Source organism: Colletotrichum lupini, chromosome 4, assembly GCF_023278565.1.
Source record: "Colletotrichum lupini chromosome 4, complete sequence".
Classification (NCBI taxonomy): domain Eukaryota; kingdom Fungi; phylum Ascomycota; class Sordariomycetes; order Glomerellales; family Glomerellaceae; genus Colletotrichum; species Colletotrichum lupini.
The window spans coordinates 6,753,662-6,778,112 of record NC_064677.1 but is presented as its reverse complement, the minus strand read 5'-3'; the positions used below and the strand labels follow the sequence as shown (position 1 = coordinate 6,778,112).

Sequence of the window (24,451 nt, the reverse complement as noted above, 5' to 3'; positions counted from 1 at the left end):
TGAATTGGATGGAATTGGACGAGCACTACTACCAGGGCAACCCGAGACAATTCGTGTTGCTATCAATCAGAAAGTCTGAACGGTCCGAGACTGAGACTGAGAAAAGAGCTTGTTTGGCTGGTGGACGTGTCGTGTACCTGGCCTGGTCGTCGCAACCCAACCCAACTGGCGCGACCAACTTCCAGCCTCCAGCAAGCAGGTCGCATCCAATTGGATCCAAGTGCATCGAGGAGGAGGACCGCCTCGCAGAGAGGAGGAAGCCGAAGAGCAGCAACCTGAAGGTGGGAGAACCTGAGGTTCAAGGTACCTCAACTTCAGCTCCTGGTCCCCCCTTCCAGCCCAAGGTGCTGCACCTTCTCACTCCCAGGTTTTTGTACCTTCCTTTGGAGTGTCCTACGTGATGCTCTCCACACTCACTTCGCCTTGGAGTTGACACTGAAAATCAAAGGAAGGCGCAACTGGGCAAGAAAGGCACAACTACCACCCCTCACTGCCCAATTGGCCGCTCCTTCCTTCACATGAGATTGGCTTTTCTCACGCCTCATCCACCTTCTCATCGACAAAACAAACATTCTGCACGACGGGAAAAAAGAGAAGCCAATCTCACAAGATTTTTTTTCTTGCCATCTTTCTTTTTCCCCCCCACGCACAATCAGCAGGCCTCCCAACTGGCGCAACCTCTTCTCTCACACACACTCTCTCTCACCTCTCACCTCACACCTCACTCTTATCCTTACTCCAAACTACTGCGGCCTTTCTTCCTCTCACTTCGACCACCAAAAATCTCACATCTTCAGCATCGCCATCTTCGCCAATTTCAACATCTTCACTGCACGCAGTCAGTAGCAGTCCCGACAAATTCGTTTCAAAGAGGTCGCTCAGCTCAATTCGACCACTGGCAGCAGTGAGGTGGCTCCAGTCTCACTCTTATCCGTTCGAATTACGCTTCTTCCAATCTATCCGTCCAATTCCGCCCACGCTGCCAAAGCGCATTGTCGCCTAGCCACCCTCTTTTTCTCAACCCAAGCTCCAACCTCCAGCCTCTCGAATTTCTTCACCTCAGACCTCCGGCTTAGCACCTTTCTCTTCTTTCTTGGACTCCATTTCTCTGGACCCTCACTTCTCCGCCTTCAATTCGTCTCTGCTGAGCAGTAGCAACTTGCTCATACAGACCGCCTTCGACAATATTTTTGGGTGTGGTATCAGGACCCCATTATCAAGATACCACCCTACCGAGTAAGTTGTACCCTGTTCCCTCCAACCTCACCCATTTTTTTCCCTGCCCGGTTTTCCATGTAACTCGACTTTCGCACAATCCACACCACCTCCGTGTTCTTACCTTTCGGTACTTGCTGACTCTTGCTGGATCAGCGTTCCCCCAGATCCTCCTCAACACCACCCACACTACCTCATTTCTCAGTTCCGAATCACCACCAAGGTGGTGATAATTCCGACTTGTCTACCCCAACAGGTCAGAGCAGTGACCTGGGCAACATTGTCAAGTTGACAGACCAAACTCCCCCCACGCCTTCTAACGACCGTCACGAAATTCACGAAATCACGACCCCTTCTGCGCAGCGCCAGCAGCAGCGGAGGCAAGCGCGAAACATTACCCCAGATCCAGTCGCTGAGAGACCAACCACTCCAGCTTCGTCCCAACTCTCACACCGCACCCTTCGACGTACTTCGCGATCCGTTGCGACCCCAAGTCCTACACCGCAGTCTGCCCGCCAGGTCCACATTGAGGCCGCATCAGTAGGTTTCAGTCCCAAACCACAGGTTGCGACCGCGCCTGCGCCTGCGCCCACGCCAACACTTGCGCCTGCCCCGACTTTTAATTACGATTACCCTCGAACCGTCGCTCCCCTCGATCGACAAAATTCACGTGCGCGAAGAGTTCTCTCACAGGATCTGAGCGAGGACTTTGACGAAGAGTCCTCCGACGAAGCTCTGTTATTCCGAGACCCAACATCAACGTCTTCTCATACCCGACGCGAGTCTCACCGACCCCATCGCGTTTCCAGAAACACTCGCAGTGCCATCCTCTTCGCTCTTGAGGAGGCGCTTCGGCAACCTAACCTGTTCACGCCCGACGAGATAGAAGAAGGCGCATCAATGGCTGACCTGATCGGAGGCGGCACTGCCGCTTCCAACGGTAATGCCTCGGCTTCCACTCGCCAGCGCACCACTGGCGCCCCTAACCCTACCAGCTCGCCTTCTGGAATTCGTGGTCCTAGAATGATCATGCAGGAGCGCGCTGCTAGAGAGGCAGCCCGTCAGAGAGCCGAACAGGAACAGATGCAGTTGGAGAGACAGCGAGCCGAGCAGGAAGCTCGCCTATTGGAGGAGACGCAGAGACGGAATGCGGAGCGCCGAGCTGCCACCGCCGCTACTGGCGCTGCCGGAGGAGGAACAGCTGGTGGCGCCGCCAACGTGCCCCAGCAGGACCCCACCTCTCACCGGCGACCCGTAGCCACCGATACCCCACAAACCCGAACCAACCCGGGAGGAAGTTCCCGCCAGCCCACAACGACTCAGCCGCAGACTCGACACGGTCGAGCGGCGTCGACGTCTCAGCCCGGCCAGCAACCCTACAGCACAGCCCCTCAGGCCAGCACCACTCAACAGCATGCTAACACCTCTGTTCAAGGAGCCCAGGAGTCTGGCGCTACGGGATCGAGACCCAGAAACTCATTTCCCCACGCGTTTGAGCGTTGGGAAACCTTATCGGCTCATTGGGAGGGTCTCACCAGCTTCTGGATTCGACGACTTGAACAGAACAACCAGGACATTGAGCGTGATCCTGTCAACCAAGCGCTCTCTCGCCAGGTCACCGATCTTACTGCGGCCGGTGCCAACCTTTTCCACGCCGTCGTCGAGTTGCAGCGCCTCCGCGCTAGTTCTGAACGCAAGTTCCAGCGATGGTTCTTCGAGACCCGGGCTGAGCTGGAGCGTGCTCAGGAGGTCAACGCCATGTTGGAGTCGGCCCTTGACGAGGAGAGACGTGCTAGAGAGAATGCTGTTCAGGCAGCTATCCAGAAGGAGCGTCAGCACTCCGCCAACGATGAACGCGTCAGGGAGATGAAGAAGGAGCTCCAGATCTCCAAAGAAGAGGCCCGCCGCGCTTGGGAGGAGCTTGGTCGCCGCGAACATGAAGAACGCGAACGGACCCAGTCTCTGCAGAGCGGTCAGCCTACCATCCTCGGCGGCGTCCAGGTCGTCCCGATGACGCAGGGTGTTCCCAGTCGCCATGGCAGCTCCCGTGAGCAATACGGCGGCCAGCAGGCCGGCTACGCTGGCGATTATTCTCAAGCCCCTGGTGGTCAATCCATTCCCGCCACGTCCAGCAACCTCTATCCATCCGGCGATCCAGGTCAGGAAGGCGTTACTTACACGGGTGCTGGTTCCGAGGGTGGATACTCTGAAGGTGAGTACACTATCGATGCGCAAGGCCACTTCGTTCGCGATTCCCAGGGAAATAAGGTTCCCTTCATTGCTCCACCTTCCCCAGTTTCTGACGAAGGTATAGAAGAGTATGAAACCCCAGCGACGAACCCTCCCAGTGCCGGTTACCTGCAGACCCCCACCACGTCTGCTGGAGAACAGCAGCAGGGAACAGCCCAAGACTATTCCGGCTCGGGCTATGCTGCTCCAGGTTGGGAGACCGTCCCCAGGCATCATCACCCGACCCGCCTGAGCGATGTCATGGAAGAGGATGAGCGCAGCCGCGCCAGCAACAGTCAAGTGGGCCGACACTAGTATTCTCCGGCTCGAAAGCACTAAGCTCTCAAAAAGCCTCGATCCTCGAAGTGCTTACGCGACTCACATCGTCCCTGAAGAAAATAAGGGCGCCAGAGCCCGTTTTACCACTTGCGCTCTACTTGATGGCACGGTATCATCCCGTTCTCTCGCACTAAATTCACTCTTGCAAGACTATCGTCTCTTGCGAGCACACATTACATCCTTGCCAATGGTGGCACTGAACAAGCATACATAATTCTTCTGCACGAACATACGACCTCAAGGCGACTTTGACGATTCACGCGTCATAGCAACCTATCGGCCAGGCAGACTTCACGGGCGTTTCGCAATATGGCCTGATTCGTCCCTCATCGTTGGCACAGAACTAGAAGAACGCACCTGTGGCAGATACGGACTGTCCGTCTAGACATTGTTGGAGTTTCTCAAGCGCGACTTGACGACTAATTTTTCTGTTTGGCATCACACCTTTTTTCGGAGACCTTTGCGGCAAAAAAAAAGAAACAATTTTGAGAGATGGTTTGACACGGCGACGGACGGTCGGGCATGAGAGGGTCAGCATGGCATGGCATGGCATACTTCTTTTTTCTCCGTTTTGGCGGCAATCAATCATGATTTTTTTTTTCTCCCCGACTCTCCGCCCAAAGACTTCTTCAAGTGAATAAACCGTTGCATCCTCAGTCAGACCAGAACTCCCACCCAGCCACGCTCAGCGGCAAAGATTCCACACGAGAGGCTTCAGACTTGAGAGGAAAGAAGAAGTGGATTTTCGACATGGAGGCATGAGCAAAGTGTGGTGCAGAGCTCTCATGGCGTTTGGGGCAAGGGAACGGGGGAGGAGGAGCCCTGTATTTGTAGAAAAGACTTTTTGTAGGAGATAATTCATTTGCATCGAGTACGTGCGGCCACGTACTATGCGCGTACTTAGCTAGGATACTTGTTCTGGAATGCGAAAGTATCGTGACGTGCCGGTAGTTGGCTGGATGCTCCGTGACCGGCTGCTGCTGAATGAGATGTAATTTTGGGTGCGTGAAGGTCGGTGGCGGGGCGATAGCGGGGCATGCCGGGCCAAGACTCCGTCCGGCCTTGCCTGCTTTTGAATGATGCGCATTCCTGAGATCAGGCTGCGGGTTAGCTCACACGCTCATGACCGGGCGAGACGCACATTTACGCGCTCAAACTCTGGTATCCCTTGCATACGAGTGCAGTAGCAGAGCCTTCTTTGGCACTCACGGCACTTGGAATACGGTGGACGTCTGAAGGCTTCGAAAATTGAAAAAGAAACCCAAGTATCCGGTTTTCTTCTAGCAAACATCTACACAGTCGTCTGAGAGGGGGAACTCGAGTGAGGGTGTAGATCCTGTAGAGGAGTTGAGTTTTGCCGTCGTCTCTCCGTGTCTTGCTTTGCCTTCCTTTCTCTTTTCTGGAAGTTGTTTACTTCTCTCAACTTCTTTCCCGCAGGTTTCCAGAAACCCTGAGACGATAGGCCTGGAAGGTTTTGTATCGTGTGCAATTGGCCAGGCACCTTGTTCACGTGCTTCTCTTTCTGCACCCCCAAGCCTATGTTTCTCTCGGCATATGAGTGAGGAAACACCCGCGATGCTGGAGATGGAGGGTGGCGGAAGCGCATGGTAGTTGGTGGGCAATGAAACGGTTCCAATGTAGCTACCCGTCGCGCAGTCGACCAGGGATAAGCTGATGACCACTGGTTTCGTTCCGGCCCCCAGGTTGCCACCGGTCATTCAGCTGAGCCAGGCTCTGCCTCGTGGTTCGCCTCGAGTGTGTGCGGGGATTACCTCATGTCACACAGGCCAATCATGGAAAATGCGAAGTTGCGAGATTTGGGCGTATGGTATTTTTAAGAATGGTGCCGCCCCCGCGTCTTTGAAAGCCAATTCAATGGAGATGATATCGAGATTTTTTTCCCATGGTATCTAAGGGTCTTTCTATGATTTGCAGCGCATCATTGATTTTCGAATTCTCGACGTGTATTACCTCAATTAAGCATGTACTTGCATACCCTGTACAAGGCAACGTGGACTCCTCCCGGCCCGGGCTATGATCCCACGGAGCGCTTGACGCAGCAACTTTCACATTTGGCCATCTATGAGCAGCAAGCACCGGCGCCGGCGCCGTATACTACACCGCCATCTCAGCAAGCTGCTGCGCATCCGACTTCGGGGGGGCCGACGGCTGCCGCATTGCCAGCTCCGGATCCTGTCTCCAACAATCCGAACTATGATTTGTACCGTTACGGCCCGCCGGTCTGGAGTACGTCCAACATCGGGGCATGTCTACCGCCAGTGGACTACCCTCCGCAGTCCTATACGCATGCCACTCCAACGTCGGGGCTATGGCAAGACTGCACCACCGATGGCCTCCAACATGAGTACAATAGTCCATTCATTCCCGGCTATTCACTAGTGGAGACGATTAGAGAACCGAAATACTCTGGCACAAGAGGGCTCGATTCTTTTATCGAGCCCGCGAAGCCCCTGCTGATGGCATGTCCATATCTGAAGCACGATCCGTCGAGGTATAGCCAGAGACGGAGCTGTCGAGGAGCGGCGTTTCCTAGCACGCACCGGTTGAAGTGAGTTGTGGCCCGTTCCGTCTTTTGCGGTTGCATACCGCTCCCAGAAACTGGTATGGCTGACGCTGCTGTGTACGCAGGGAGCACCTACATAGAACTCATAGGCAAAAGCCCAACTGTCCACGCTGTCGCAGCCTCTTCAAAACCGAGGCCGAAGTCGGGACGCATCTCAAGGCGCAGACTCTGTGCAACGTCGTCCAGGGCGAAGACAGCGTCGAGGGGTTCGATGCTGCTCAGGAGAAGCTTCTCAAGAGTAAGAAGCGTAGAAAGGGGGTCGAGACGGAAGAGGATAAGTGGAGAGAGATCTTCAAGATTCTCTTTCCTAGTCACCGAGATATACCGGATCCTTGTGAGTACTCTGAGAATGAGCACGACGTGAAGAGCCGGCTGACATTGAGTATAGTCTACAAGACCTCTCTCGATGACCGGTCCGCCACGAGCCAGGCGTCAGTACGGGAGCAAGACGATGTCGAGAGCATTTTTACTAGAGATATACCATCGCCAGTGGAAGAGGAGATGTCCTCGAAACTGGAGGAGGCCGTCGGTGGCCGCTTGAGCAAAAGGAAACGAAGGAAGTTGTTGAATGTGTTCAAGGGTTTCGCCGTTAAGATGCTCCGTCATTCCGCAGAGGGAGACGCCAAAGACAAGGCCACCACACTCGCCTCAAAGTCCAGCCAGGTCGAGAGGTCTTTTGCCAGCGCAAGGTCCGCTGGGGCTCCGGAGAAGCAGCAGCGTGGTAAGGCTAGTGGCAACCCGAACGAGAAAGTGGGAGGGGAGCAAGACGAGATCAACGCGGTTAAAGAAGCAACGCAAACCATTGGGCCGCCAACGAACCCGGTCACAGCTTTGGGTTATTTTCCATCGGTGGAAGCATCAGAGCCCCGGATCATTCCGACGGACCTTCAAACGTTTGACCTAGGCATTGACTCGGATATTGCTTGCTGGCAAGCCTGGGATGCGGCGTTTGCTAATGACAACGAAAATTCCTGGTTGGACGATTTTCTATGTACTGGAAATGCATTACAAGGAGATCTTGCCCAAGAGCAGGACAAGACGCTTGGGGTTGGGCCTATAAACGCTTCACTGTGATGGAGTTGATGCTATTCCGAGGGGGGCTCAGCATGTCGCCGCAAAGGATATAACTTTCTTACAAGGCCCCAAACTTTGCTGTATCAAGAAATGAGATCACCAAAGCCGCCAAGTACCTCAATCAGCAATTTCCATGAGGGAGACTCTTTCTACAAAATTTGCCGTTAAGTAGGTAGATGGGCTGAGAAGGCTACATGTACCTATAGCAACAGCATGACGTACCGGAACGTCCCCAATCCTGGGCAAAAGATATGAGTGGCTGCCTCTCATCCAATTAGCAGGAGAGATTCATCGGCTGTTGGCGACTGTGATGACCAAGACTGGGGCAGCGGAGAGCGGGCAAAAGTTGTGCTGGGTAGAAGTTTTGCGAAATTTCGCAAAATGGCGTCTTGGCAACTCGCATCCTATATAACAACCAATACACCCCTTTCGTTGTCTTTGTAATCTGTTATTTTTAAACGATCTTTTCACGCATGAGCTCGTTCTTGTTTATCCCCCAAAGGTCAGACTTTACGAGATACTGACACTCCTTCATCAGCTCCGTCTTGCTCTGTGCTCTTCTTGCCAGCTTCATCAACTCTTCAGGACCCATCCGACTCGTCGTAGTGTTCGTATTTGCTTTTCTCATTAGAAAACATGAGAGGAAATCTTAAGACCTGTCGTGAGCGGGCCGAAATGTACTTCCGTCTCCGGGGTCGGACGAACCTTTGCTCCATGAGTATTCATCATGGTCATGACTTCGAACCCTCCAGCACAAGGATTCTTTCAGAAAAGTTTAACCAGCTGAAAATCGACGAGACTCCTGGTTCCGAGACAATCACTGCTACCCCAGGGCAATGTGCCAATAGTCGAGCCCGACAAGAACACAATGTCTCTCTTGGCCAGTCTGGCACGAGACTACATAGACACGGAGGTCCTATGCAGGACAGTCTGGAATCACGCCTACTCACATCAAGATCTTCTACACTTCTGCACAACGCCGAGCATGAGATGAAGTTGGTAAATCCGGCTGACGATAAGCAAGTGCGCGTGCGTGGAAAAGATGACTCCGAACCAACGACCACAGCCCCTTGCTTCTCCACGATACAAGGGTTTGCTTGCCCCTATCTCAAGTACAATCCGGCAGTGTATGCAGGAACTTTGCAGTGCACTCATTACTATCCCGATACCCACAGAATGAAGTAGGTTCCTCTCCGCAACTGTGAGATTACGATGACTGACGATGGATGGGTCTACGTTCAGAGACCACCTCTATAAACATCATCAACAAAAGCCCAATTGCCCTCGATGTCGCCGTCTCTTTGATAATGAGGCCGATCTGTCAGATCATGCTCAATTAGAGGTTTCATGTATCCCTGCCAGACATGCCGTTATCGAGGGCTTCGATAAATCCCAGTTGGAAAGGCTCAAATGCCGGAAGAGACCACGGGACCCGTTGTCAGAGGAGGACAAATGGAAGAACATCTACCGCATCCTCTTCCCGCATTGTACAGTCACCCCTGATCCATGTAAGTCTTCCCTTGTCTACAACTCGCATCCTTAGTACTTGATTTATGGCTAACTCCAATAGTTTACAGGATACAGCTCGAGCACAGGCCTGTAGAACACAGTGATATTGATAGAATCTTCGCACATGAAGATAATTCAAGCCACGGAGAACAACTCTTTCACGAGCTAGAGAAGGTTATCGGAGTACCCTTCAACGCTGTGAGGAGACGCAAAGTACTTGCCCTCCTCAAGACCTATACCCAGAACAAGCTGGGAGGGCTGAAGGAAAACCAATTGCACTTGGAATCCGCCGACGCTACGTCAGAGAGAACCACTCAGTCTTTGGTTTTAGACAAGGACTTTCAACCAAGTAAAGTCGAGGATCTTACTGAGTCACTCGCGCAAGGCAAGCCTGCCGATCCACTACGACCGGAAGGCGGCGACGGGGCTGAAGACGTTTCTGCTATTGAGATTCTCCCTGCAACGTTGGGCGTTCTAAATCACAACAATCCCACGCAGACGCTGTACTTTGATCAGTACTCTTGGGCGGAACCGTTGCAAGCGGTTGAATGTGACTGGGATGACGGAGCTATCGATGGGCTATTCGACATTCCGTCTAGCGGGCACTTGAACGTTGCCACTGCTTACCTCGGAAACGCAACCGCTAGAGGGGGAGAGTATCCAGTATGCGTTGGACTTGGGAAGTTGGCGACCTCGAATCGTTCAACGAACGAGCCTATGAGATATGATATGGAGGGAGATGGAAGTAACAAGAACGTGCAGATTGGTAATGATGCTGGTGAGGCAAATGTCTTCGGCACATTAGACTTTTAGTTCATAGATGACGGGTTATAGCTAAGATTCTGGGTATGTAGGCAACACCAATAGAGATCCTAGAATTTGACGAAGTATTCAACATGAGATGAGCGAAGAAACCCAATAAGCCCTGATCGGACTTGAGCGACGCGGCCATCTTCATATCCCAGGCCCAGGTCTGCCTTGTTCCACTACCAACGAGCTAGGTGAATACATTTGCAAGAACATGACGTCGGTTCTGGGAGAATTAGAAGTAAAGCAAGTAATCAGGTCCTCGAAATGGACTCGCATAGAGCTTGTGGTTTTTCTTGATTCATGGGATGAAGTTCGCAACGAGACCTACCTCGCCTCTGCTCCTATGTTAGTGTCTCTAGTGACAACATATTATGTGAGCGAGTGAGCATCGATTTCAGGAGATATTGCTTAGCATGCTTTACCATTAGATTCCGACCTACCTTAAGTCCGGGCTCGCGCGTTCATGTCTCTGTAGAGTGTAATGCTCATTTGCTACACGAAGCTTTCCGGGGCGCAAATGGCTCCATCTGTGTTTCTCAACCCCGAATCCTCATCTGTTGATATCTGAACTTAGCCCAATGACCGAAAACAGTTTTAGCACAGAAGACAGTCTAGGGATAAAACAGAGAATGAATAAAGGCCCAGGTTGAGTTAGCTCCTGGCCCCCAACGCGTGGCGAAATGGCCCGTCACAGTTTCTGGAGTCTCGCAATACCTTCACATACGACCATACCCATGGGAAAATTCGGGATCCCGTCCGCTCTCCCATAGACAAGCCAATGAGGGCCGGATTAGTAGTTGGGTCGGTGACGACCAGCGAATACCCGGTGTTGTATGTTTTTGATCTTTTTGTGAAGCTATCGTGGTCCACTTACGGGCGGTCGTGGTGGGGAACGCTACCGCTGGGCCTCGATGAAGTCAACCCGAGAAAAAGCCCAAGGAATAAGGTTAGTCTTCGTTAATTTATTAAAATACCCTTAATAGTGTGACTTTCATAGTCCCCTTTAATTCCTGGGTTCTCGTTGTAAAGATGCTAGAGATAGCGCTATTTAGTATATATTAGCCTTTTCCCTAAAGTAACTCTCTAAGTAGTAGGTATTAGTATCCCTATTATAGGGTAGTTAGTTCGAACCGTAGTTAACGAAGAGATTAATTAAATTATATAAATATTTGCGTAGGTATAAAAAGGAGGTTCTAACTATAGGTTAGGCTAGCTACGATAATCGTAAATAGGGCCCCTAATTAGCCCCTGCGCAGTCGGCTATATACCGCGGTTAAATTAGATTTCTAATTTAATACTAACTTTCTCTTTTTTTTATCGATTTAACCGCTACGGTTAGAGGTATAATTCGACCTCGGGCCCGTTTACTAAGTCGTCTCCTTTTCCCCCTTTTTTTTATTCTTTTTATATAACCTATCCCTCTATTCGTATAGTAACTTTTCCGCTACTTACGAATTACTCTAATCCCTTATTTAGTACTACTTTTGTAAAAGCGTCTACGAGGTTATTTTTACTATTAATCTAACGGATCTCGAGTATCTCGCGCCTTTCGTACGATTACCTAAGGGCTATAATATCTATTATAAGCCTCTTTTCTTTTATCGTTCCTAATTTAACGAGGCATTCGTATAGTAAATAAGAATCGGTATAAATAACCGTTAGAATAAGTAAAAGGCTAATTTAATTAATAATCTTCTTTAGCGTCGTTAAAATCGTATAAGAGAGGTTAATACCGTTAACTATACTATAAACCTCCGACGCTAGTATATTTCTCGTTACCCGCTTATTTTTAGTTAATAAGTAGTGGATTATATTACCGTATATAGTAAATTCGCTCTCGCCCATACTCTCGTTAGCTAGGATAATAATATACTCTAATTACGAAGTAAGGTCGTTATTATTTATAAATAACCTATTAATAAAGACGTAGAGCTTACTAGTCGTAAGGTCGATTAGGTAGTAAACGAGACCTCGATCGAGATTCGTTTACTACTACTTAAGCTGCTTATTAAGTACCTCGACGTCTTATTTAGTTAGATCTATAGCCTACGCTATTTTAATATAATTAAAAATTGCCTCGGGCTAATAAATACTCGTAATATATACCCCTCGCGCAAGCTTAGCCTTATACCGCTTTTTAATATTAATTACGTTCGGGTTAACGAGGTTAATCTTCTCGCCCTACCCCTTTTATTAAAAAACGACGGTTTCCCCTTTAATTATAAAAGTCCCGCTATTAAATACTAGGGGGGTGTTTATTATAAGGACCTCTTTTAGCTTCGCTACGAAGCCCGCTTTCTAAAGCTCTTTATCCTCTTTTTTTATAAAATTAATATTAGATAGGCCTAATATATCGTCGGTCTATATTCTAACGATCCTAAATTAGTTACCTTCGTACTCCGCGATTAGTAAGCACGGGTCGTACGTAGAAGTAATTATTAATAGTTAATTAATATAAAAATCGTAATAAGTAGCTTATTAATAGGTGCCCGATTCTGCGAGCCTATATAGTGGCTTAAGTACTTTAATAATCGTGCTTTCTAAGTACTTACTAACCATTTCTTTCGGTAAATAGGCTAGGATTTTCCTTATAAGCCCTATAGCCGATTAGGTATATGCCTAGGTAATATTACGGCTCTAAATCTCGTATCCCTTCTTCCGTAGCGATGCTATTAGTACTATTATTAATCGTTAGTTATAGCGCTATATAGTGGGCGATTATATAAGTAGCGTCGCCTTTTTAACGTTACCGTACCCCTAAATTACGTATCTAGACTTCTCGTACGGTTAGGGTGTTCCTTTTTTTTTAATTTTACGAACTATTCGCGATTTAAATATACGGAGGTTTATATACTTTTCTAGATTATAGAAGATAAATCGATAGACCCCTCGATCGCGCAGAGTATTTATTTTAATAAGATCTAATCCCTTATACGGCTTTTTAATAGTTATAATTACGCCTTCCTTACGTAGTTTAACTACTAGCTCGAAATCGGCTTTCTTTTTTGCTATATAAAAGGTATTAATTACCTCGTCGCTAGTAATAAATTGCTGCGTTAGTACTTACTATCGTAGTTTCCCGCGACGTATTAGTACCCTTTTAATAATTTCCTCTTCCTCGTCGTTTATTAGTACTATTACGACGATTTCGTTAAAAATAATTTCCTATGCCTCTGCCGCGGGTTATATAGCTTTCCCTAGCTCTTCTTTTTCTTATAGGCTAGAAATTACCTCGATAGGATCTATATAATATAATCTAACTACCGTAATTAATACCTCGAGTAGCTAGTCGCGATCTCTTATAACTACGTAAGAACGCTCGTTAACAGAAATTAATTTATATAGCCCAGCCTATTATTAAGTAATTTCGCGCTATACTTATATATCCGAATTTAAGGGTATATCTAAATTAACCCCTATATCGGGCCTATTGTGCGTAGTAATTACCTTATTAACTTACTTTTTTATACTTACCTCGCGCAGTACTTATATTACTTTTTTAACTACTTAAGCTCGCTAGCTTACGTCTAGCGATAGTAGCAAGGCTAAGGTCGTTCTTAAATATACTCTAAATACTAAAAGCGTCGGTATAAGCCCGTTAGGCCCTATAGTATCGTTATAGTATTTAAGTACCGTTTAGAAGCATTCGTCGTCGTCGGAATCGGGATTTTCCTCTTTAATAATTTTAAACGCTCTTTTTAATTACTAGTGCGCCCTTTTTACTTTTCTAATACTATAGTACGCTTCGACGGGTACGACTTTTAACTATATACTATAAGCTATCGCATTTTTTTTTTAAATTTTACTAACTTAAAACTAGTACTAGCGTCGGTTTTAATACCGTCTAGCGGTCCTTAGTATATATCGATCTAGCTTTTTCGTAGAGCTACCTATACTATTTTTACTTATAAATCCCGCAGGAATTGCCCTATTTAGAATAATATAGCCTCGTCGATTATATATAGGACCGGTCGACTATTTAAGTAGAAGATATTAACGACGATCTCCTAATTAAAATTAAGCTTATTACGTAATTTAAATTTAAATCTGCGTGGGCTCTGCGTATTTATTTAGTATTAGTAGTATACTTTCGTTAACTACTCTAGCGCCCCTATTTCGATATTATTATTACCCGAATGCTTTAGGAAGTTATATAGCCTCGCGACCGACGGGTAGCTAAATCTCTAGTATAGTTATCTAAGCTTACTTTCCGTTAGGTAATTAATCGACTTCGTATTGTTAGTGAGCCTTATAAACGCGTGCCCCTATTGTTATTTAACTATTTTAAAGTACTTGCGGCTAGAGATTCTGTTCCTCGTATTATTAAATATAATACTTAGTTAATCTATATCTTTTAGATATAGGAGAAATGGGGTATTAACGGGTAGGATATAGAAAGTTATCGTTCCGAAGTGCGTCTCTATTTCTACCGTACCTAGGGTAACGATTTCCTTACCTAGGCCGAAGCTAATCCTCGTAATGCCCGCTATTAATATATTAAGCGTTATTAGTGCGATTTTTTATAGCGCTTAGAATTACCCTTTTCTTTTTATTAACTATTACAATACCCTAGTATTTAAGATAATCCTATAGAAATTATCTAGGCCGTACCTTTCGTTCGCGTAGAATGCTTATACGAGCTTAGTATTTAAGTAATCTAAGTAATATAAAAAGGACCCCTCTAGCTACCCCTAGAATTACTTAGTACTTTATCTCTTTTTTTTAAATATTAAGAGAGTAGAATTTTGCGCTATTAGATTCGTCCTTTTGCCTACCTCCGTATCCGTTATCTAAGGGACCTTCTCTTACTATCCGTAAATAAAAGCCTACTTATTAAGGGCTTTTACTACCTTTTATTCGTTTAGCCTCGTATATCCTCTCGAGGCTAACGGGGTAAAAAAAGAGTAGTTAATATCGTCGACTTCGTCGTAATCTAATTCGTTAGTATAGGGGGTAAGATTTTCCTTATTTTCCGAATCTCTTATAAGGTACGGGTACTTTAGGCCGCTAAATTAGCTACTTTTGCTAGGTTCCGTACCCCCGGATCTGCCCTTATATATAACGAGGAATTAGTTAAATCGATAAGGGCTAGTTTTGCTATTTACTACCCTCGATTTTTTATATTATTCGTACGATTTAGCACGCTCTTCCTCGGAGTGGTTACTTAACTAATATCTATCCTTTTTATAAATAAAACACTACTTTTTTTATTACCCTACTCGCGAGTTAAATCTCTACCTATTTAATAAATCTAGGATTCCCTACTAGCGATTACCGTACCTAGCTTCTTTTCCTTTTTTATTATACGTTCGGTCGACCTAATACTACTAGTAAGGGCCGTCATATACTTAGAAATAGGTTTAGTATAGCATTCTTACCTTAATATTAAAGCTAGATCTTAGCCTCGAGTAGAGCGTCTCGTAATCTTTGGGTACTTAGTATAGAGTTATTTTCGCCTTTAGAACGCGCTAGACTACGGTATAAAAATATCTAACTTTCCGCTCGTTAGTCCCCTTATTTAGCTAGGTTTTCGCTAGCTTATTAATTCGATCGATAAGCTCTTCGAGGATTTTTATTCGCAATTTGCCCTCTATTATCCTAGCTATAGATACGAAAGAAATCGCTCGTAGCTTAGATAGGAGCTCTAGGTTCTTATTATAGGTCTCGAAGCGGCTTCGGATTGCGTTAATTATATTAAAAAAGTCGTTTCGATCGAGATTACGCACCGCTTTATAATAATAATTAGAGGCTTTGCTTACGAGTACGATATTAACTACCGAATAGTACTAGTATTCCCTAATTTCGACTTTTTCGTAGTAATCGTAAAATATCGTTAGGGTTTCTTATAAAACCTTATACTTCTCCCTAGAGTATAATTTCTTTTTTAAAAAGATCTTTTTAAGGTCTATAAACTACCTCGTATTTACTACTAGATTTTCGGTATTTATATACGATCCCTACGTCGCTACGTACTATTAGTAACTTCGGGTAGTTTACCTCCTTTTTTATTAGCTAATTAGTACCGAATTTCGTATTAGTAGTAGCGACGAGCTATAGATCGAAATAGGCAGAATTATTAATTATCGTACTTCTAGTACTATATTTTACCTCTATATATCCTTTTATAACGATAGATTGCCGTTAGTAATTATAAGAAGGAAATCTAGGTCGTTTACCCTTTTTTTAAATTCGTTAAAGTAATTATACGCCCTATCGACTTATGCCTAGGTTTATATTACGAATTCCTCCTCTATAATCGTCGCTATTAGGATTTCGTAAAGTTCTCGTAATTATAATTGCGCTAATAGTACCCCTCGCTTATAAAAAAATCTATTAACCGCTTTTATAATTCCTAAGCTTGCGCTTACGAACTATTTATCTAGCTAATAACTAAGGTCGTTTACGATCTTGTAAAATAGGGGTTACCCCTATAGCCCCTTTTTCTTATAGACCTTAGTTAAATAGATTAATACCGCGTTAATTTACTCACTATTAAGCTAATCCGTAATTCTATATATCTACGTCCCCCAATAGTCCGGGTTAATATTTACTTACTTATAAGGGATTAGGATTCTATTTAGGATCGGGTTTCGTCCTCTTTTTCCTTACCCTAACTCGCTAAGGGTCGTGCTCTAGCTTATACCCGTATTAATAGTCGCTAGCGTATTTAATTTTAACGGGGATATATCTAATCCGCGCGCTAGTTATAATAAATCCGTACTTTTGCTACTTAACGAATTTATTAAAGTCTAGGAGATTCTCGCTTCTTCTCGCCGTCTCGTTACTACTCTCGTTTTTATTATTTCTAGCGATTACTATTACCTTTTTAAATCGCTAGCTATCGTACTTATTAAGATCCTCTTTTTTATTTAATATAAAAAGGTAGGTTCTAGTAGTTCTTTTTAATAATAGTAGCGGTAAACGTTTATATTACCGTAATAAGATATAGTAATTAGTCTTAGGATCTTTATTAGTTACCGATTTCTTAAAATTAGTAATCTTATGCCGTAAGCTAGTATAAAAAAAAGCCCTTTAGCGGCCCTCTAGAGGATTCTTTTCTTTTTCCTTAGATCCTCGTCTTTTTAGCCTTTTTTTAAGCTAATAATAACTCTAGCGAGAGGTCGTAGGACTATTTTAGGGTAGCCGCCTTTTTCTTAGGTTAATCTCCGAGATCCGTAATATTCTTAACTTAATATTATTAAGACCTCTAAATCCCCTCCTCCCTCGTTAAACCGTCCCCTATATTATATTCCTAAGTAATACCCGGGGGGTAGTTAAGGGAGCTATAAGGAGGTCGTTTAGATCGCGGGCTTAAGGGTATACCTATAAAATCTTTATAATAGTAGACTTTTTCTATATACTATAGATCTCTTAGCTTAATAACTCCTATACGCTTCTTATTACGCTAATTAAAAATATTTACGTTTAGAAATCCCTTTTTTTAATCGCGCGGTGCTTTTTTATATTATATTATTAAGCTTGCCTATTGCGCTAATTAACTAGGTAAGTAGTCGCTACGTAGGTATTTCTTTTTACTAATTTAACTAGTTAATTTCTAATCGCGGGCCGGCTGCGGAAAAGTTATTTAGTAAAAAGGCTACTTAAGGCGACGGTAAAAAACTAGTTACTTAAGCGGTTTTGTTAATTAACGTAGTTTAACGTAGTAAACGTCGACCTTTCGTAAGTAATAAAGGGCTACGATTACTTAATTCCGTATAGTATTTAAGAATCGCCCCCTTTTTTGTTTATTTTCGTAAGGTTAATTAGTACGAATCTCTTATCCCGTGCGGTATTAAGAGGTCGTCTTTTCTACGTAATAAGATACCTTACCGATCTACAATAATAGAATTTAATTACTAATTAGTATTAGTATCCTTATTATAGGGTAGTTAGTTCGAACCGTAGTTAACGAAGAGATTAATTAAACTATATAAATATCTGCGTAGGTATAAAAAGGAGGTTCTAACCGTAGGTTAGGCTAGCTATAATAATTATAAATAGGGCCCCTAATTGGCCCCTGCGCAGTTAGTTATATGCTGCGGTCGAATTAGACTTCTAATCTAATAGTAAGTAAGCATAGTATATTTCGAACTAGAAGCTTTGATTAAAGCACTAGTAGTCCGTAGTGGACCTTGATAAATAAAACTAGAGTTCGGGAAGACGAGGGCTGAGTGCGGGACTCGGCCTTCGAAGAGCGTAGAGAGGAAGTTTACGCCGGCTCTCTACTTACGCCTTTCTACGATACTAAAAGCTTGATTCTAGAAGTTCATGTATCTGTACTCATTCTGAGGTATTATTAGTCATTGGAGCCGGGTCCGCATTGACTTTGGTAATACGGAGTCAAACATCATGTCTATCGGGCAAGAAATGTGACTTAATACTTCCCTAGAGAAGCTTCTCAGAAGCAAAAGGCGAGAAAGGGGACAAAGACAGAAGAGAATAAGTATAGAGAGACCCTAAATTCCCTCTTTCTAGTTATGAAAATTTACACGCCTGGAAGACACTATTGGACACGTACAACCTTGGATGCGGATCGTCCTCTAACTTCAAGTGCACCTTCCATTTCTTTACGTTCGACAGTCACGCGAAAATGGTATCTCTGTTCATTGTAAATAGGTCGCCGCGTGGAAATTAGCCAGAGGTAGCCGGTTGAAGCTACGCAAAGGATGCTGAAATCCAGCTTCTCAAAGGAGGTCCCTGGTGGTTTGGGAAAATGACTAGGTGCCGCACTCATTTTAGTCGCCATAGAAACGTTGACTATCTCATCTTTCAGCGGAGACGGAGGGAAAGAAACTTGGTTAAGGGACTGCAGCATGCAAAGTGTGTAAGTTTCTATGAGTACTTGAGAAGCTTCGCAATCGCCTCATGTCCCTGCTGGGCAGCCCTTGAGAGTGGCGTTTGACCACATTGATCTTGTCTGTCCACGACGACCTTGCCTGTTTCCATAAGGAGCTCGACTACGACCAGACGCCCCTCCTCAGCAGCCCATGAGAGTGGTGTTCGATCGCGTTGGTCTTTTGCATCGACATCGACCTTGCCTGTATCGAGAAGAAGCTTAACCACCGCCTCATGCCCATGCTGAGCAGCCAATAAGAGTGGTGTCCGACCACATTGATCTTTCCCATTGACTTCGGCCTTACCTGTGTCCACAAGAAGCTTCACCACCGTCTCAATCCCATGCCGAGAAGCCCAGAGAAGTGGTGTTTGGCCAAAATGATCTTTTCTATCCACATCTGCCTTGCCCGTGTCGAGAAGCAGCTTGATCACCTCCTGTTTTCCATGCTGAGTAGCCCATAAGAGTGGCGTTCGACCATGCTCATCTGTTCCATTGACATCGGCATAACCTATGATCACGAGTAAGTTAACTGCCGCCTCATATCCATACTGAATAGCCCGTAAGAGTGGTGTATGGCCATATTGGTCTCTTATATCGACGTCGACTTCAAAGGTATTGAGAAGCAGTTCAATCACTGCTTCATGCCTCTCCTGGACAGCCCATAATAATGGCGATTGGCCATATTGGTCTCTTCCATCGGCGTCGACCTCATCCGTATCGAGAAGCAGTGCGACTACCTTTTCATGCCCCTGACGGGCAGCCCATGATAATGGCGATTGGCCATGTTGGTCTCTTCCATCGGCGTCGACCCCGCCCCTTAGAAGAAATATGTCGGATTAGAAGTCCAATTCGACCGCAGCATACAGCCGACTGCGCAGGGGCCAATTAGGGGCCCTATTTACGATTATTATAGCCAGCCTAACCTACGGTTAGAACCTCCTTTTTATACCTACGTAAATATTTATATAGTTTAATTAATCTCTTTGTTAACTACGGTTCGAACTAACTACCCTATAATAAGGATACTAATACTAATTAGTAGTTAAATTCTATTATCGTAGATTAGTAAGGTATCTCGCTACGTAAAAGAGACGACCTTTTAATACCGCACGGGATAAGAGATTCGTATTAATTAACCTTATAGAAATAAATAAAAAAGGAGGCGATTCTTAAATGCCGTACGGAATTAAGTAATCGTAGCCCTTTATTACTTACGAGAGGTCGACGTTTATTACGTTAAACTACGCTAGTTAACGGAACTACTTAGGTAACTAGTATTTTATTATTACTTTAAGTAGCCTTTTTTACTAAATAACTTCCCCGCGGCCGGCCCGCGATTAGAAATTAACTAGCTAAATTAGTAAAAGGAATTCCCTATATAACGACTACCTACCTAATTAACTAGCGTAACGAACGGGCTTAATAATATAATATAAAAGAGCACTACGCGATTAAAAAAGGGGATTTCTAAACGTAAATATTCTTACTTAGTAATAAAAATAACCTTATAAGAGTTATTAAGCTAAGAGATCTACGGTATATAGAAAAGTCTATTATTACGGAGATCTTATAAATACGCTCTTAAGCCCGCGATCTAAACGACCTCCTCGTAGCTCCCTTAACTACCCCCTGGGTATTACTTAAGAATATAATATAAAGGACGGTCTAACGAGGGAGGAGGGGATTTAGAGGTCCTAATAATATCGAGTTAAGAGTATTACGGATCTCGGAGATTAACTTAAAAAGAAGGCGGCTACTTTAAAGTAGTCCTATAACCTCCCGCTAGAGTTATTATTAGCTTAAGAAAAGGCTAAAAAGACGAGGATCTAAGGGAAAAGAAAAGAATCCTCTAGAGGGCCGCTAAAGGGCTTCTTTTTATACTAACTTACGGCGCAAGATTACTAATTTTAAAAAATCGGTAACTAGTAAAGATCCTAAGATTAATTATTATATCTTATTATAATAATATAAACGTTTACTACTATTATTATTAAAAAGAACTATTAAAACCTACCCTTTTATATTAAATAAAAAGGAGGATCTTAATAAGTATAATAACTAGCGATTTAAAAGGGTAGTAATAATCGCTAGAAATAATAAAAACGAGAGTAGTAGCAAGATAATAAGAAGAAGCGGGAATCTCTTAGACTTTAATAAATTCGTTAGGTAGTAAAAGCACGGATTTATTATAACTAGCGCGCAGATTAAATATATCCCCGTTAAAATTAAATACGCTAGTAACTATTAATATAAGTATAAGCTAGAGCACGACCCTTAGTAAGTTAAGGTAAAGAAGAAGAGGACGAAACCCGATCTTAGATAGAATCCTAATCCTTTATAAATAAGTAAATATTAACCCGGACTATTAGGGGACGTAGATATATAGAATTGCGGATTAGCCTAACGGTAAGTAAATTAACGCGGTATTAATTTATTTAACTAAGGTCTACGAGAAAAAGGGGCTATAGGGGTAACCCCTATTTTATAAGATCGCAAACGACCTTAGCTATTAGCTAGACGAATAGTTCGTAAGCATAAGCTTAGGAATCGTAAAAGCGGTTAATAAATTCCTCTATAGGCGAGGGGTACTACTAGCGCAATTATAATCGCGAGAACCTTACGAAATCCTAGTAACGACGATTACGAAAGAGGAATTCGTAATATAGACCTAGGCATAAGTTAATAGGGCGTATAATCGCTTTAACGAATTTAGAAAAAGGGTAAACGACCTAGATTTCCTTCTTATAATTACTAACGGTAATCTGTCGTTATAAAAGGATATATAGAGGCAAAATATAGTACTAGAAGTACGATAATTAACAATTCTACCTATTTCGATTTATAGCTCGTCGCCGCTACTAATACGAAATTCGGTACTAATTAACTAATAAGAAAGGAGGTAGACTACCCGAAGTTATTAATAGTACGTAGCGACGCAGGGATCGTATATAGATACTGAAAATCTAGCGGTAAATACGAGGTAGTTTATAGACCTTAAAAAGATCTTTTTAAAAGAGAAATTATATTCTAGGGGGAAGTATAAGGTCTTATAAGAAACCCTAACGATGTTTTACGATTATTACGAAAAAGTCGGAATTAGGGAATACTAGTATTATTCGGTAGTTAATATCGTACTCGTAGGCAAAGCCTCTAATTACTATTACGAAGCGGTACGTAATCTCGATTAAAACGACTTTTTTAGTATAATTAACGTAATCCGAAGCCGCTTCGAGACTTATAATAAGAACTTAGAGCTCCTATTTAAACTACGAGCGATTTTTTTCGTATCTATAGCTAAGATAATAGAGGGTAAATTGCGAGTAGAAATCCTTAAAGAGCTTATTAATCGAATTAATAAGCTAGCGAAAACCTAGCTAAATAAGGGGACTAACGAGCGGAAAGTTAGATATCTTTATACCGTAGTCTAGCGCGTTTTAAAAGCGAAAATAACTCTATACTAAGCACCCGAAGACTACGAGACGCTCTACTCGAGGCTAAGATCTAGTTTTAATATTAAAGTAAGAATGCCGCGCTAAACTTACCTCTAAGTATATAATAGCCCTTATTAGTAGTATTAAGTTAACTAAATGTATAATAGGAAAGGAAAGGAAGCTAGGTACGGTAATCGCTAATAGGGAATCCTAGATTTATTAAATAGGTAGAGATTTAACTCGCGAGCAGGGTAATAGAAGAAGTAGTATTTTATTTATAAAAAGGATAGATATTAATTAAGTAACTACTCCGAGGAAGAGCGTACTAAATCGTACGAATAATATAGAAAATCGAGGGTAGTAGATAGTAAAACTAGCCCTTATCGATTTAACTAATTCCTTATTATATATAAGGGCAGATCTGGGGGCACGGAACCTAGCGAAAGTAGCTAATTTAGCGGCCTAAAGTACCCATACCCTATAGGAGATTTAGAAAATAAGGAAGATCTTACCCCCTATACTAACGAATTAGATTATAATAAAGTTAACGATATTAACTACTCTTTCTTCGCCCCGTTAGCCTCGGGAGGATATACGAGGCTAAATAAATAAAAAGTAGTAAAAGCCCTTAATAAGTAGGCTTTTATTTACGGATAGTAAGGGAAGGTCCCTTAGATAACGGATATAGAGGTAGGTAAAAGGACGAATTTAATAGCGCAGAATTCTACTTTCTTAATATTTAAAGAAAAGAGATAAGGTACTAAGTAATTCTAGGGGTAGCTAGAGGGGTCTTTTTTATACTATTTAGATTACTCGAATACTAAGCTCGTATAAGTATTTTACGCAAACGAAAGGTACGGCCTAGATAATTTCTATAGGATTATCCTAGACACTGGGGCATCGTAATAGTTAATAAAAGGAAAAGGGTAATTCTAGGCGCTATAGAAAATCGCACTAATAACGCTTAATACGTCAATAGCGGGTATTACGAGGATTAGCTTCGGTCTAGGTAAGGAAATCGTCGCCCTAGGTACGGTAAAAGTAAAAATATACTTTAGAACGATAACTTTTTATATCCTACCCGTTAATACCCCATTTCTCTTATATTTAAAAGATATAGATTAACTAAGTATTATATTTAATAATACGAGGAATAGAATCTCTAGCCGTAAGTACTTCGAAATAATCGAACGACGATAAGGGCACGCGTTTATAAGGCTTATTAATAATACGAAGTTAATTAATTACCTAACGAAAAGTAAGCTTAGATAACTATACTAGAGATTTAGCTACCTATCGGTCGCGAGGCTATATAACCTCTTAAAGTATTTAGGTAATAATAATATCGAAATAGGGGCGCTAGAGTAGTTAACGAAAATATATTATTAATGCTAAATAAATGCGCAGAGCCTACGCAGATTTAAATTTAAATTACGTAATAAGCTTAACTTTAATTAGGAGATCGTTATCGATATCTTCTACTTAAATAGTCGACCGGTCCTATATATAATTAACGAGGCTATATTATTCTAAGTAAGGCAATTCTTACGGGATCTATAAGTAAAAATAGTATAAGTAGCTTTACGAAAAAGCTAGATTAATATATATTAAGGACCGCTAGACGGTATTAAAACCGACGCTAATACTAGTTTTAAGTTAGTAAAATTTAAAGAAAATACGACGGCCTACGGTATATAGTTAAAAGTCGTGCCCGTTAAAGCGCACTATAATATTAAAAAGGTAGAAAGGGCGTACTAATAATTAAAAAGAGCGTTTAAAATTATTAAAAAGGAAAATCCCGATTCTAACGATGACAAATGCCTTTAGATAGTACTTAAATACTATAACGATACTATAGGGCCTAACGGGCTTATACTAACGCTTTTAGTATTTAGAGTATATTTAAAAACGACCTTAGCCTCGCTACCGTTACTAAATATAAGCTAGCGAGCTTAAGTAATTAAAAAAGTAATACGGGCACTGCGCGAGATAAGTATAAGAAAGTAAGTTAATAAGGCAATTACTACGCGCAATAGGCCCGATATAAGGGTTAATTTAGATATGCCCCTAAATTCGGATATACGAGTATAGTACGAAATTATTTAATAATAGGCTAGGCTATATAAATTAATTTCTATTAACGAGCGTTCTTACGTAGTTATAAGAGATCGCGACTAGCCACTCGAGGTATTAATTACGGTAGTTAGACTATATTATATAAATCCTATTAAGGTAATTTCTAGCCTATAAAAAGAAGAAGAGCTAGGGGAAGCTATATAACCCGCGGTAGAGGTATAGGAAATTATCCTCGACAAAATCGTCGTAGTAATACTAATAGACGATAAAGAAAAGGAAATTACCAAAAGGGTATTAATACGTCGCGGGAGACCACGACGGCAAGCACTAACGTAGCAATTTATTACT

General features: G+C 43.3%; 6 protein-coding genes across 6 annotated transcripts; 5 read left to right on the top strand and 1 right to left on the bottom strand.

Moving 5' to 3' along the window:
* Positions 1–8: 8 nt before the first annotated feature.
* On the top strand, positions 9–4,168 carry CLUP02_09102 (uncharacterized protein; the record flags this gene model as incomplete). The annotated part of the gene is made up of 8 exons (XM_049288083.1): positions 9–397; positions 660–838; positions 903–994; positions 1,064–1,236; positions 1,383–3,739; positions 3,796–3,892; positions 3,951–3,973; positions 4,026–4,168. The coding sequence occupies 8 exons, from the start codon at positions 9–11 to the stop codon at positions 4,166–4,168; spliced, it is 3,453 nt and encodes a 1,150-aa protein (XP_049145227.1).
* Positions 4,169–5,765: 1,597 nt separating this feature from the next.
* CLUP02_09101 (uncharacterized protein) lies at positions 5,766–7,441 on the top strand (the record flags this gene model as incomplete). Its single annotated transcript, XM_049288082.1, has 2 exons — positions 5,766–6,352; positions 6,433–7,441. 2 exons carry the CDS (start codon positions 5,766–5,768, stop codon positions 7,439–7,441), a joined length of 1,596 nt encoding a protein of 531 aa, XP_049145226.1.
* Positions 7,442–8,663: 1,222 nt separating this feature from the next.
* On the top strand, positions 8,664–9,763 carry CLUP02_09100 (uncharacterized protein; the record flags this gene model as incomplete). The annotated part of the gene is made up of 2 exons (XM_049288081.1): positions 8,664–8,949; positions 9,012–9,763. 2 exons carry the CDS (start codon positions 8,664–8,666, stop codon positions 9,761–9,763), a joined length of 1,038 nt encoding a protein of 345 aa, XP_049145225.1.
* Positions 9,764–10,538: 775 nt separating this feature from the next.
* On the top strand, positions 10,539–10,721 carry CLUP02_09099 (uncharacterized protein; the record flags this gene model as incomplete). Its single annotated transcript, XM_049288080.1, has 1 exon — positions 10,539–10,721. The coding sequence occupies one exon, from the start codon at positions 10,539–10,541 to the stop codon at positions 10,719–10,721; it is 183 nt and encodes a 60-aa protein (XP_049145224.1).
* Positions 10,722–18,592: 7,871 nt separating this feature from the next.
* Positions 18,593–19,378, bottom strand: CLUP02_09098 (uncharacterized protein; the record flags this gene model as incomplete). Its single annotated transcript, XM_049288079.1, has 2 exons — positions 18,593–19,203; positions 19,309–19,378. Coding segments are annotated over 2 exons (681 nt in total), but the record flags the coding sequence as incomplete, so codon positions are not given.
* Positions 19,379–22,987: 3,609 nt separating this feature from the next.
* On the top strand, positions 22,988–23,152 carry CLUP02_09097 (uncharacterized protein; the record flags this gene model as incomplete). Its single annotated transcript, XM_049288078.1, has 1 exon — positions 22,988–23,152. A coding segment is annotated over one exon (165 nt), but the record flags the coding sequence as incomplete, so codon positions are not given.
* Between the last annotated feature and the right edge of the window lie 1,299 nt (positions 23,153–24,451).